This window comes from Anopheles coluzzii, chromosome 3 (genome assembly GCF_943734685.1).
Source record: "Anopheles coluzzii chromosome 3, AcolN3, whole genome shotgun sequence".
Taxonomy (NCBI): domain Eukaryota; kingdom Metazoa; phylum Arthropoda; class Insecta; order Diptera; family Culicidae; genus Anopheles; species Anopheles coluzzii.
Genome location: NC_064671.1, coordinates 75,538,655 through 75,550,634, shown reverse-complemented (window position 1 = coordinate 75,550,634; position 11,980 = coordinate 75,538,655). Strand labels below are relative to the sequence as shown.

General features: G+C 43.9%; 1 protein-coding gene across 3 annotated transcripts in view; it reads left to right on the top strand.

The window, feature by feature from the left end:
• LOC120955076 (Ig-like and fibronectin type-III domain-containing protein 1) overlaps positions 1 to 11,980 on the top strand; it is a 117,751-nt gene that overhangs the window by 79,469 nt on the left and 26,302 nt on the right. For all 3 annotated transcript variants that reach the window (XM_049609430.1, XM_040375578.2, XM_040375577.2), the window contains one exon: positions 6,363 to 6,715. In XM_049609430.1, the coding sequence (XP_049465387.1) occupies positions 6,625 to 6,715 (91 nt within the window). In that variant the 5' untranslated portion in view covers positions 6,363 to 6,624. The remainder of the gene's footprint in view (positions 1 to 6,362; positions 6,716 to 11,980) is intronic.

The following is an 11,980-nucleotide window of genomic DNA, read 5'->3' as shown; positions in this document are numbered from 1 at the left end:
TCGTAGCCTGACGTTAGAAAATGCAATGTCATTGCGTGGACACTGCCTTCTGCAAACACTATTACCGGCTATCTTTATTTCCGCAGTCGTTTCCAGTGAAAGTGACAATGTTTTAGCTTACAGAGTGCTGATCACGTGCTGCGAAGTGGATGCTCACAGATGTCTTTTTAGTGGTAGTTTTGTATTGTACTTTTTTCTATCCTACAATATACAGGGTGCAATTATTTAATCCATAATAACGATATTGAAGGAATCCCAGATTGAAAGAATCCCCGGTTAACGAGTTATTTTTCCTCATTAAAACTGGACATATGTATTCTTGCATTTATGGAATTAAAATTCCCACTAATCTGGATCACAGTAACATTTGTATTGCCAGCCTCTATAATTCTACATTCGCTTGTTTGCTCGTTTATAAAAATCCCACTCATCCAGTTTACAATGTAATTTATTACAATAGATTTAAGATTTTGCTTTGATCTAAATATCCTGAGAAGTGCATCTTAGTAAATCTCTCTAGTTAATCTTTTCTGTTATCATTGGATTTGGATTCTGTTCCAGAGTAGTTGGAGTAGTTCAGAGCAGCATGAGACATCGTCCTGGATACATAACGTCGTATGTTTTTGTGAGTTTGAAAACGTTTTTGAATTCTTTTCAACTCCTCATACATCCATAGTACTCAGAATAATCATGCAGCTCTATAACCTTTCCTATGTCAACAGCCTAAAACATCTTTTTGATCTTAGGTCCGGTTTCAGTTTAACAACGTGACTAATGCACCGTATCACAGCAATTTTGTATTATCAAAATGGCTATATTAAAAGCAAACTTACCAGATTGTGTTGACGAACAAAGAAGATAAAATAGTTGCCGAGGTCAAAGACCTATAAACCTATAAAAAGTACGGTCAAAATGTACCCAACTTCCACGACAAAGCTACGATAAAGTGCGCAATAAACTGGCGACAAATTCCGATCACCGAGCACAGCTTTGGGGTCACTTTCACGAAACACTTCAATAAAACTAAGCGCGACATTGAGCGCCGATTGTGCAACTTTCCCGTCCAAGCAGAAACAGATCGTTATATCCACATATAGCAAATCCAAATGCGAAGAAGCTTAAAGTATATTATGACGTAGTGTTGTTATTTGACGTTAATATCTTCATTTCGAATTCCAAAAAACACAGTCGTAAACAAAAGTTGTTTGAAAAACAAAATAACAAATTTTGTTTACGTGTAATGCACTTATTTTTTCCTCGGGATCTTGATGGCCATCTACCCGCAAAAAAAAACAGCATTCGAGCCCCGATTTTTGCGCCGAACTCTGGCAGTGAAGCTTTTACTTGGCGTTTCCCTTCACCCGGTTCCGGTCGCGGGAGACACCCGCGCACACAAAACAGCGCGTAAAGCACTGCGTCATGTTCCGAAAGTCTGAAAACACACACACTCACGCAAAAAAAAGAACAGAAAATTGAAGAAAAAAAAACAGTAAACAAACAAGCGCCGCACGCACACGGGAAGGGTGGCCTCCGGCGAAACGTGTGAGAAAAACGCAAAAAGGCGAAACCAGTTCGCACCGGTTGGGATTTTGTTGGTTCCGCCGGACCGCGTCTCATCGGCGATCACCGATCATTCCTCGCACTGGCAACCCCTGAACGATCGGTACCGCCGCCACGTGGACGCGCGTGATTAATTGCTCCGATGTTCCTGTGGTGGGGTGGCGCGTCTGGAAATCGCGGTAAACAATGTTGGCGGCGACGAAGGCGCAATTATTATCGTGGACGCACGGGCGCCCCAGACAGGTGGCCGCGGTGAGCGGGTTCGGTGCTCCCGACACTGGATGGCGCTAGTGTACTGGTCGCCGAATCGTCGCTTGCGCGCTATTCCGGTTCTTGATGTTTTGTGTGGTTCTCTGCGCCATTATCGGCGGTGGCCTGGTTTTTCCCTTTTCGTGATAAGTGTCAAGATCAAGGCACATGACGACATTTTGCTTGATTGTGGCATCAGCGATAGATAGGTCCGCTGGCCCCTTTGCCCTTGTCCTTCCCGTCGGGCTCGCTCCATTTCCACGTGATACGGAAGAGGCTGGTCGTGTTCACAGGGCAGGGAACATGTGTAGGCGCCTCACGCTGTGACAGCACCGCGATGCAGCACAGGCTAAGTGCATTGGTAAAGACCCCCGTGCTGCATATAAAACAGTCGAAGCTGCCCATGTAGGTCCAGTCGGGGCCGATGTGGTCCGGCCTATGCGACTGACCGGTTTCGCTAGATCTGTTGTACGATTTAGCAAACGTTTGCAGCAGACCTGTGGAGGGGGAAGTGTGTAGATTAGACGGGCCCTGTACGGTGGTGAGTGTGAGAACGGATTGGTTGGCTGTTGCATACATATTAGAGCTCGCATTAGTGACGTCATGGCACGCTTCTCAAGCTGCTGGTAGAGCTTTAAGAGGCGATAGACTTAATGCGGCTCTTTTTTTGCTTCTGATGATAGCATTGATCCATACGGTAACGGTAAATGAGGAGGTGCACGGCTAGCTGTTTAGGGATCGGCCGCATCTATGATGCTGCTAGTTTGAACTACCTTTACAACGTCTTCCGCCAATGAAACGTCTACATGCGTTGCATAAAAAGTGGCTCACCGGAGTTGATTTATGTCCGAGGAGCAAATCCATTAATGGTTTCTAATTAAATTGATTTATCTTCCGTTAATCAGGCTGCAGCTGATGATGGTTAGAACATTGTGTTTTAGTGTTTGCGTAGTACACAGATGTATTAATATATGATATCAGTACAGAAATGAAAAAAAATATATATACAAAGAAAATTGACCACAATTGAACAACTGTGTTCATTAAAATTAATCAAACGTTTAAAATCTATCTATATATTCATGAATTCCACTTATTTCATTATATAAGTGTCGGACAACTTAGGCTTTAAACCGAAAAAAAAAATCGCGAACAATATATTACGTAAATCGATACTAATCCTTCGATCACAGCTACGTCTATTTTGCCTTCCGTAACACCTTCGCACAGGACCTTTTACGGGCACACACAGTACAGCTGATACAGTCGCGAGCGTTTCTAAACATCTCAGCGCAACAACAAACAAAAAATTAAACCTCCACACCGCCAACTCGTTAACGATGACGCATTGCCCGGCGTGCGTCGAGTGACAATTAGACGGCCGTGTTTTTGCCGGCTTCAGACCCGTCGTCACACCAACGAAGGTCAATAGGTGTGCTCCTCCGGTGCAACCGTTGCCGGCCGGGAGCAAACAATGACGTCCACAGCGTTAAGCGCTCAGCACGGGGCACGGATAATCGCTGATGGCCTTCGGCAGGGACAAACGCAGAGAAGCAAACCAGGAATTGAACTGCCGATCCGCTGTCAGTGTACGGCTCGTGAGTGGAATATTAACAACCGTTGTGTGCTCTCTTGTACGGTGGCCCGATAGAGTACAGGCAAGTTTATTGGCGGTGATCCGCTGCACGATCGTTTGTTTCTAGTGATCGTTTGTTTTTCTTCGCTTGTTTTGTTGTCAGCAAACGAGCATAGTGTCATTAGTTTAGTATACTGTTACTCACAGGGTGGCTCTGGTTGATGTGATACGGGAGTAAAGGTTGATATCTTTGTTGGTTCAGAAATTGTTCGAGTATTTTGCCTCAAAAAAATCTTGGACATTACAAACTTATACATACTATTCGGCTGGGATGACTTGACGAATATGTAAGTTTCCGGATTTTAGCTCCACATGTCAAACTGCCGCTATTTCCCACGTCAAATTCCACGTGGACGAGCGAAATCTCCTCTGACCAAAGATATAATAACTGGTTCTAGGCGCCAGCTAGCAAGACAGCTAGCAATTGATAAATGAAATTACATCAGCCAATCCAGGATTGAACCGGTTCAACAATGGGAAGCTTTCAGTTTGGATTGATTACATTAGGCAAGGTTAGGTGTGTTAGGGCATGGTAAAACCCACGCTCAAGTCCATCTATCTAGGAATAGGTCAGGCTAGCAAGATAGAGAGAGCGGCTAATCAGGCGATTTGCATTGTAGATGAATATAGAACAGCGACACAAGAAAAAAACACTGTATGGTATGCTAACTATGGTTGATTGAAAGGTTAGCTTCACTTCAAAAGTTGAACCGCACGATCGCGACATGCACAACAAATCGTTGACTTACGGCGCGCGTGTGTGTGTATGCAGTTTGGCATGGGATTTTCCTTAGAAGGAGTATTACACGAGGTGAGAGTAAATATTGTGCCATTTGATAGAGTGACGATTATAGCAGCTAGGTTGAGGTTGGGCTCCTGCAGTGCGAGGGTAACAATTTGTGTCGTTTAAATGTTAATTATTAATCAAACGAGATGTGGGTTTATAAGCTGATCTATGAAAATGTATTTCTGTAAAATAATTGCACCATCTTAACATGCACCCCAGATATTGTTAAGTAGCTAGTAGATAGCGCCCTAAAACCTACAATATTTGAGGTAGTCAGCTTAGAGCAAGCTAAAACCTTGCTTCATTCTATCATCCGGTTTATACCTGTTTTAAACAACTTTTGAGAGAGTAGTTTTTTGTTGAAAAGACCTAAACTCTCAGAAAAGCACCTGAAATCGTGTTTGTTTTTAATTTAAAAGCTAATTTCAGCAGTAATTTTAATTAACTCTACCCGTTGGTTTGAGTTTTTCTCCATCTGTACCTTACAACGTGTACCAATTTTAAAGCTAATCCTTGCATTCCCAGGTCATGTATGCATAATGTTACTTTAGCCCAGGTTTAGCCGGCTACAACAAAATTTTACCCAACATAAAACCTACATCTAAATCATGACTTTTCTTTTTGTTGTACCCTATCTATTGGATGGAAACTGGTGAAAATGTTTATTTTTATTTTTTGGTAATTATTTTATCTTATCTGCTCCGGCTATGTAAGCTTGTACGATAGACATTCTAGTTGTTCTAGGCCACTAATTACGCCTAAGAATCGTCCCTTAAAATCCTGGTTCTATTGTCAATTTTAAGGCACATTAAGGCAGTGTATTATGCTTAAGCAAGACTACAAGCAAGAATGCTGGATATGGAAAAATAATTATGGAGAGTCTTGGATTAGAGTTTGTTTTCAGCCGAATCTAAACGCAAATATTTTCTTGTCGTCTTAATTCAAGAATCCCTTTGTATATTTCCACATATCTTTCTATATCAATGTCGTCTTTGATGCGTTGCTGATACGGATAGACGGGTCCATATGAGGCTTGAACTTAAGACAGACATATTGTTTAGCTGTGCGTGTTGGCAACTGTACCACCGACACGCCTTAAAGGTTGAGGGCATTCTCAACTTTAAAACTGTTGAAATATCTTTAATAAGCTTATGCTCTAAAGTTAAAACTGAACAATATCGAATATAACACAATATAAATTCCCAAACTCGAGCAAAAATCTACGATCTGAAAATATCTAATTGGATATGTAGGATTATATTGGCTAGTTGTTGTACAGCAAAAAGTACATCGCTACTACTGTTATCTAATTAATATAACTGCCCATAAACTCCCTTGTTTAATTTTCAATCTACCGTGTCTCCCAATTGCAACAAAAAAAAACAATAAACCATGTTCCATGAACATTGTTTCCTGCTTGTGCCTCATTTCCGGGTGTTACCATTTTTCCATTGCACCATTCCAGACGACCCAAAAACAAACATGTGTACGGTCCAGCTAATGCACCGGCCGGTCCAGTTTCCCGTCAAACGGCCAATCATTGACCTTTCGACGGGATCTCGGCAGTAGATAAAAGTGTAATGCGAAAATAGGCCTACGTGCCATCAGCCACACACGCATATACACACACGTGTTCTGTCCCTAGAGTACCAGCGTACGATCCTCGGTCACGTAATTGGTGTCCAGGTAGGTTCGGGTTTCGGGCAAACCAGTTCCGGTGCCACCCATATCCCGCACACCAACACACGGAGAACTCCAACGAATGGCATGGCTCCAACCGAAAAGCAAACGACAAATAACGACCATTGCAAATCAATTAGCCGTCTCTCTTTCCCTAGGTGCCGGGCGTACGTGATAAACTGTGCGCGCACCAAATTGAGCATTGGCCAATTCTGCTCTAATCTAATTTTGCAGGACTCGGAATTGGAGCTAGGAGCAGAAACAAAAAAAAATGCAAAAGGCTCACACCCACCTCGGTTAATGTACTCTAGAGGGGATTTGAATTTGAATTTCACGAACATCGGGACACTCGGGACAGCATGGGGAATACCCCCGTAACCCGTTCCAAATTATGAATTTAACAGTTCGGAGGTTTTTTAAAACCATTCCTCTGTTTCCTTTCTTCTGCAGGCACTTCAGCATTGAATGAATTACCACGGGATAGCGCCACGCTCCGTGTGCACAGCTCGACTATTTGGGAACGGAACCGAACGCGCTGCCGTACCGTCGCTCGGTGTGATTTAATAAAGCCACACACACACACACTCGGGACAGACTCTCCAAGCGCGACCGCGACTAGAAGCGACCGAAAGCGGCCAGCAGTATCCCACGCCTCCCGACCACGGCCTGATCCGCAACGGGTCCACCACACATCGGAACACAACATCGGACGATGGCGTCCGGCCACGTTCGATACCTGCTGCCCTCGGTCCTGCTGGCCGTGCTGCTGTGCGGCGATGCTGGACAAGCGGCCGACCCCGTGGGTAAGTCAATTGCTTACTTCGTTAAATATTTATTATCTCGCACAGTTCATTGGGAGGTGGGGGTAGGGCGCGTAACTCTTGGGCGCTGCATAACTTTGCTAGGATCCTTGCAACCACAAGCACATTCTCCGCGATCCCCGGCGGCGATGGTGAATCAATCTAAAATTAGCAATTTCCGGCTAATTCACCAAGAGTGTCGTCGTGTCACCAAAACAACAACAACAACCACCGGAGGTCAACGGTAAAGTTTGATGGCATCGCGGTGATAACTTGCGACCCAGCGGGGGCCCCCAGGGCACCGATGCTACGAACCGAACTTTGGGGCACGCGGAAGTTTCCAGAGCAGCACACGGTGGGGAAAGCGGTCCAACATTGTGTTGTTGTGGTCGTAGCCCCGAGCGTGGATAGAATTTTTGAAAAACTACCCCCGGTTGCCGGAGGATTCTTAATCTTCTGTCGGGGCAGGCTTGATTGGCTCGCGAAAATTCACTTCAATCATAATCACATTACACGCCCCAGCAAGCGCGTATAATCCCGGGCTCAGTGGCCCAGTGTCTTCGTTAGGCCTAGCTGAGGGGAGTGTTCCGACATTTTACTCCTGCACACGATGAACTGCACTTGTTGAGAGACGCACTGTGACTGGCGTGTGGTGCAGTGCGAGTCGGCGGTGGGAACTGAACCTGCAATGAAGGCTGTGAATGGTCTAGCCCTACTCACACTGATGCTCTTGTGCATGCAGCAGGAAACTATGCCTTTGAAGTAGATAAATACCTTGTTACTGGGTAAGAGGCAAACGCAAAGATCGGGTTTAGTAAGACAAAAGCGGCGCTATAGCAACTCCACAAGCTATTCCCGTTCCCGGCGAAGGATTCTCAAACATTCTCAATTACTAACAACACTCGTTTAAGGGGTGAAAAGCAAAACATTCGCCACAACCACAGTGTAGCGTTGCTTTTGTTCATGTCTTTGAAGTTGTCCCTGCTCTGTTCCATCTCCACTCCTGTGGTGTATTTAAATTGCACACAAATCGTCCAAATAGTCAAAGGGAGTAAAAGTTCCTCTGTTTTCCGCGTCATTAAAATGGCCCACTTCCTGTAAACGAGCTAAAACCGCACACACACACGCACAACCTGTACCCGGGTCTGTACCAATCAAAAAGTCACCCATTTTACACACTGTGGTGGCTCTTCTCCAGGCCTTATATATTACCCTGGTTCCACCTTTTGAAGGAGATGTACCTGTAGGTATATGGGAAGCGGAAAAGTTTGTCGTTTTACAACACAATCATTACGCGAGATCGCGGCCGTGCTGGGCCTTGGCCCTGCACATCAATTTGCTTTCGGATCAGTCCGGAATTCCGGCAGCGCCGGTGTGTTGCGTTGTAGGAAATTAAAAAAGTTTTAAGCGCATCGAACGTTCTGCCGTGCTCAAAAGAGATGGGGTTAAGCACAGGTGGCACACAGGCGTCCGGAAATCGGGCACTGGATGTTCAGATTGATCCAGCAACGACAAGGGCTCGCTGTTTTTTTTTTTTTTTTGATGAGTCTTACGTCCTCCAGCAGTATTGTAATTGCGCCCTTGTTGTAGATGCCACCTTACATGGGGCTTGTCATATTAAAGCCTCTTTTGACGAGGACTGTTCCCGTAAGTAGCGTGCATTAGTGCCGGTATTAGAAACGGTTCGCTGTAACGGATATTTTTAGTTAACAACTATAATCCGCATGCTCCAACAAGAAGTTGTTCGGGGAGGCTCCGCATGACGACATGCATATAGGTGAAAGTGCCAAAAAAGCGTGTTGACTTTGACTGTACCCTAATTTTGGGGCTAGATTTGGCTGGACAACGTCCGACCCTCGTCAGGGCTGAAATCTCGGGCCTCACCCTTCACTGGCCGGGGCACTGTTGTCGACACATGTCCGCCCGTCTGCGGCCCAGCCGGGGGTAGTCCTTAATTGAAAGTCCAAACGAAGAGATCGTTCGATATCATTCACCACGTTGAAAGATGTTATAGAGCGGATGTTTGAGTGTGTTTTTGTATTGCGAGGCTGTGTAATGCTTTCTTGTTCGAAGCATTCAAGTGACTAGCTTGCTTGATTTGGAATATCCTATAAAACGTTTGCCTTGTTGGTAAAAACATGTAATCGAATAAATCCTACTTGAATTCCAACTTCTAAAGCTTTCTTGTGCCCAGAATTACACAATTCCCTTTACGCGTACCAACATCTCGATTGCTGCTTTACACACAACAACGAAAAAAGATCACCCAGAAGTCGCACGTACGACCAAAAGCCTGCCCCTGAGGGGATGCGACGGCGAAACCCTCTTCCTGGTGCGAATAATTCCACTCCCACCAGTAGGTGAAGCTATTTATGCAAATTGGATTGTTCCCAGAGTCGAAACATCCTCGGGATATGGTGATGGAGCGGGCACACTTTGGCGTAAGCTCCCGCAGGCAGCTAGCCTCCCTCATATGTTGTTGGGTAGTTGTATGTGCGTGTGTGTGTGTGTGTGTTTGGTGCGGGGTTTATGAAACAGTAATTTGTACACTGTTACCACCGAAATCTCGGTCATTTGACTGGTGGCATCTCTGGGTGTGTGGCCATGGGGTTTTTAGTTTATTTACAAGTGGGTGCTCATAAAGAGCACGGGCAGAGTAAACTACTAAAGCGGCGAGATAGCACTTTAAAGAAGATCTCGATTGTCGTTATTGTGTACCATGTATAACGCATGTTTTATATGCTTTAGATAATTATAATCCAGGGAATTAAGTTATGACGATTTGCTAGCGATATCCTAGGGAAACAATTAGAGCATTTATAGCTGTTGATGGTTGTGGAACAAAAAACAGGCTTTTTATGCTCGCCCAAGAAGCGGAATAGCCTGCCCAACCACTCGAGTGTAGGGGCGAGATGGAAAACTAATGGCAGAAGGGAATGAAGGATAGGTAGCGTTTTTACTACAGGTAAATTAAGCACGGCCAAAAGGTGATAGAAAAAGGTGAAACGGAGCAAACACACTTGCCTTTCTTTGCCCTATTGCTTGCGCTGGGCGAGTGGAAAGTTACTGAAACTTTTCCATTGCTACCTGCAAACCTCCCAGGCCCAGGTTTAGGCAACGAGTGCGTACGTGACTGCAAGGGGCGTTTTCTTGTGTGTTGTGTTTGAATTATGAGCACTTGCTGCTTTCAAAAATTAACCTTGTTTGGGTTTCTTATACCGTTGCTCAAAGGTTTGAGATAAAAAGAAAGAAAACAATTACCATAACCCTAACTGATGGGTCTGGATAGGCTTGCTGGACACAACAAGCCGTCTCGTGTAACGATTTTATTACGATTCTCTTGGCACGACGCGCTTGCTAAGCGCCGGAAGGTATGCAATATGACAATTCATAATTGTACAGGGTTTCTCTAGAAAATTTTTGTGACCTTTCGGTAGCTTTTTTGCTGCTTTTAAAATATGTGTTGCTCAATTGTATGGCTCATTGGCTTATTGAATGATAAAAGGTAAGAATTCAAATATATAAGAACCAAATATATGTGCATATTAGTATTCTTGGAATCCACTGTTTGTTTATAATTGTATTAGCGGTTTAGGTAGAACAATTGTTACGCAAAATAAGGAGAAAAAATGGCTAAAAAAGTGTGTAAAATAATGCAAAAATATTCCATTTAATGTTCGATTACATTTTCAACATGATCTAACAATGTTGATTGTTTTTCATTGTAATTATCAAGAAAATAGAAATTATTATTATACAGAGTGACCGAGAAATAAAGCAAGTTAAACGAAAATGTATCCGTAGAAGTGTCAAAACATGTCAGCTCGTGTGAAATTTGAAGTTACACTCAGTGGCAAATGTGCCTCGAGTTACGCAATGACATGAGGCCTTTGGCAGGTCTCCCCCGATTTGTGGAAACCCGATTTGTGAAAAATGTTAAGCAACTGAGATTTTTAAAGAATTTTTCTATTTTCTATAGTTTTTTTTTACATGTATAATTATGTAGGTATGCTTTTAATTCAATTTAAAGATAAATTAATTTCATTCATATTATTTACTTTAACTTGCAATATTCCTTTTTATATATTTACTATTATTTACTAAGCAAGTATTTCTATGCGGCTTTCATGTATTATTTGTGCCGTATTTCATTGTATTATTTGTATCGGTTGCATTCTAAAACATTTTTTATTTAAAAGAAAACGATGTGAATCTTGCTTGTTGCTCAATATTGAATTGATATATTCATTCAAGCCCATCTATTAAGCTGGCAGAACGAATCAAGCGCACACTGTGAACGTATGATGTGCGAAGTGCGTGTGTCTTCCCTCAAGATGAGGTCGAGGGACTGCTTTCAATGGCGAATCTTACTGCTCAAGTGCAAAGGGGTTCCATCAATCTCGCGAGCGAATAATTTCAAATGCCTCCAAACATCTTTCCTTATCTGTAGTTAATTAAATCTAGTGGCACTAAAGGCGCTACCGACAGCGTCAATCGCCTTTGGCTTCCACACCTACCGAAAAGCAATCTCCGCTTAGCTAATGAACTTACAACCTCGTAAGCATTTCAAGCAATAAAAGCGTTTTATTGGTCACGGATCAACTAACCGCCCACATCGGCCGCCCAATATTCCGCCTAATCGCCCGCAAATGGTCTTATCTGTTATCACACCTCCTTCCCAAAAGGGCCAGGCAAAATGGCAAACTCATTACTCTCCCATCTAACCTCCGGTTCAGCCGATCGGCGGAAAGTTGGGTCGAAGAAGTTAAGAAAAATCGTTTTCCGGTTCGCCGTCTCCTTTCCTACGCGTACAGTGCGCTGTGAAAGTGTGGAAATGTTTAATAAAGGGGCAGGATGCGCGAACGAATCATTGACGCGCCGCTCCCTGTGATTGGATCGTTTGATTCGTTTCCGTAATTAGAATGATTGAAAATAACAATTTTCTCTTTTCGTCTTTTATCCTCCATTGGAGGTGGCGGCACTGTTCAACGCAGATTCGTCTTCCTTTCCGAACAGGCGAACGGCTTTTTTGCGCTCTCCATAGTCCGCTGAGTGTCGGGTGAAGGAAATTAGCTGTATTTTCACTTCATTTCCTGGACTTCCGCTTGTGGGGTTTGGGATCCTCTTGGGAGCATGGTGGTGTGGCATATCCGTCCGCCCTTGCCTGATGGATCCTCTCCGTGCGGAGAACAGTGAAGCATCCGGTCGGTTCCATTCGGTTGGAGATTATTAATGTTCACTCATTTTTCAGTCTGTTCGGTGAGATAA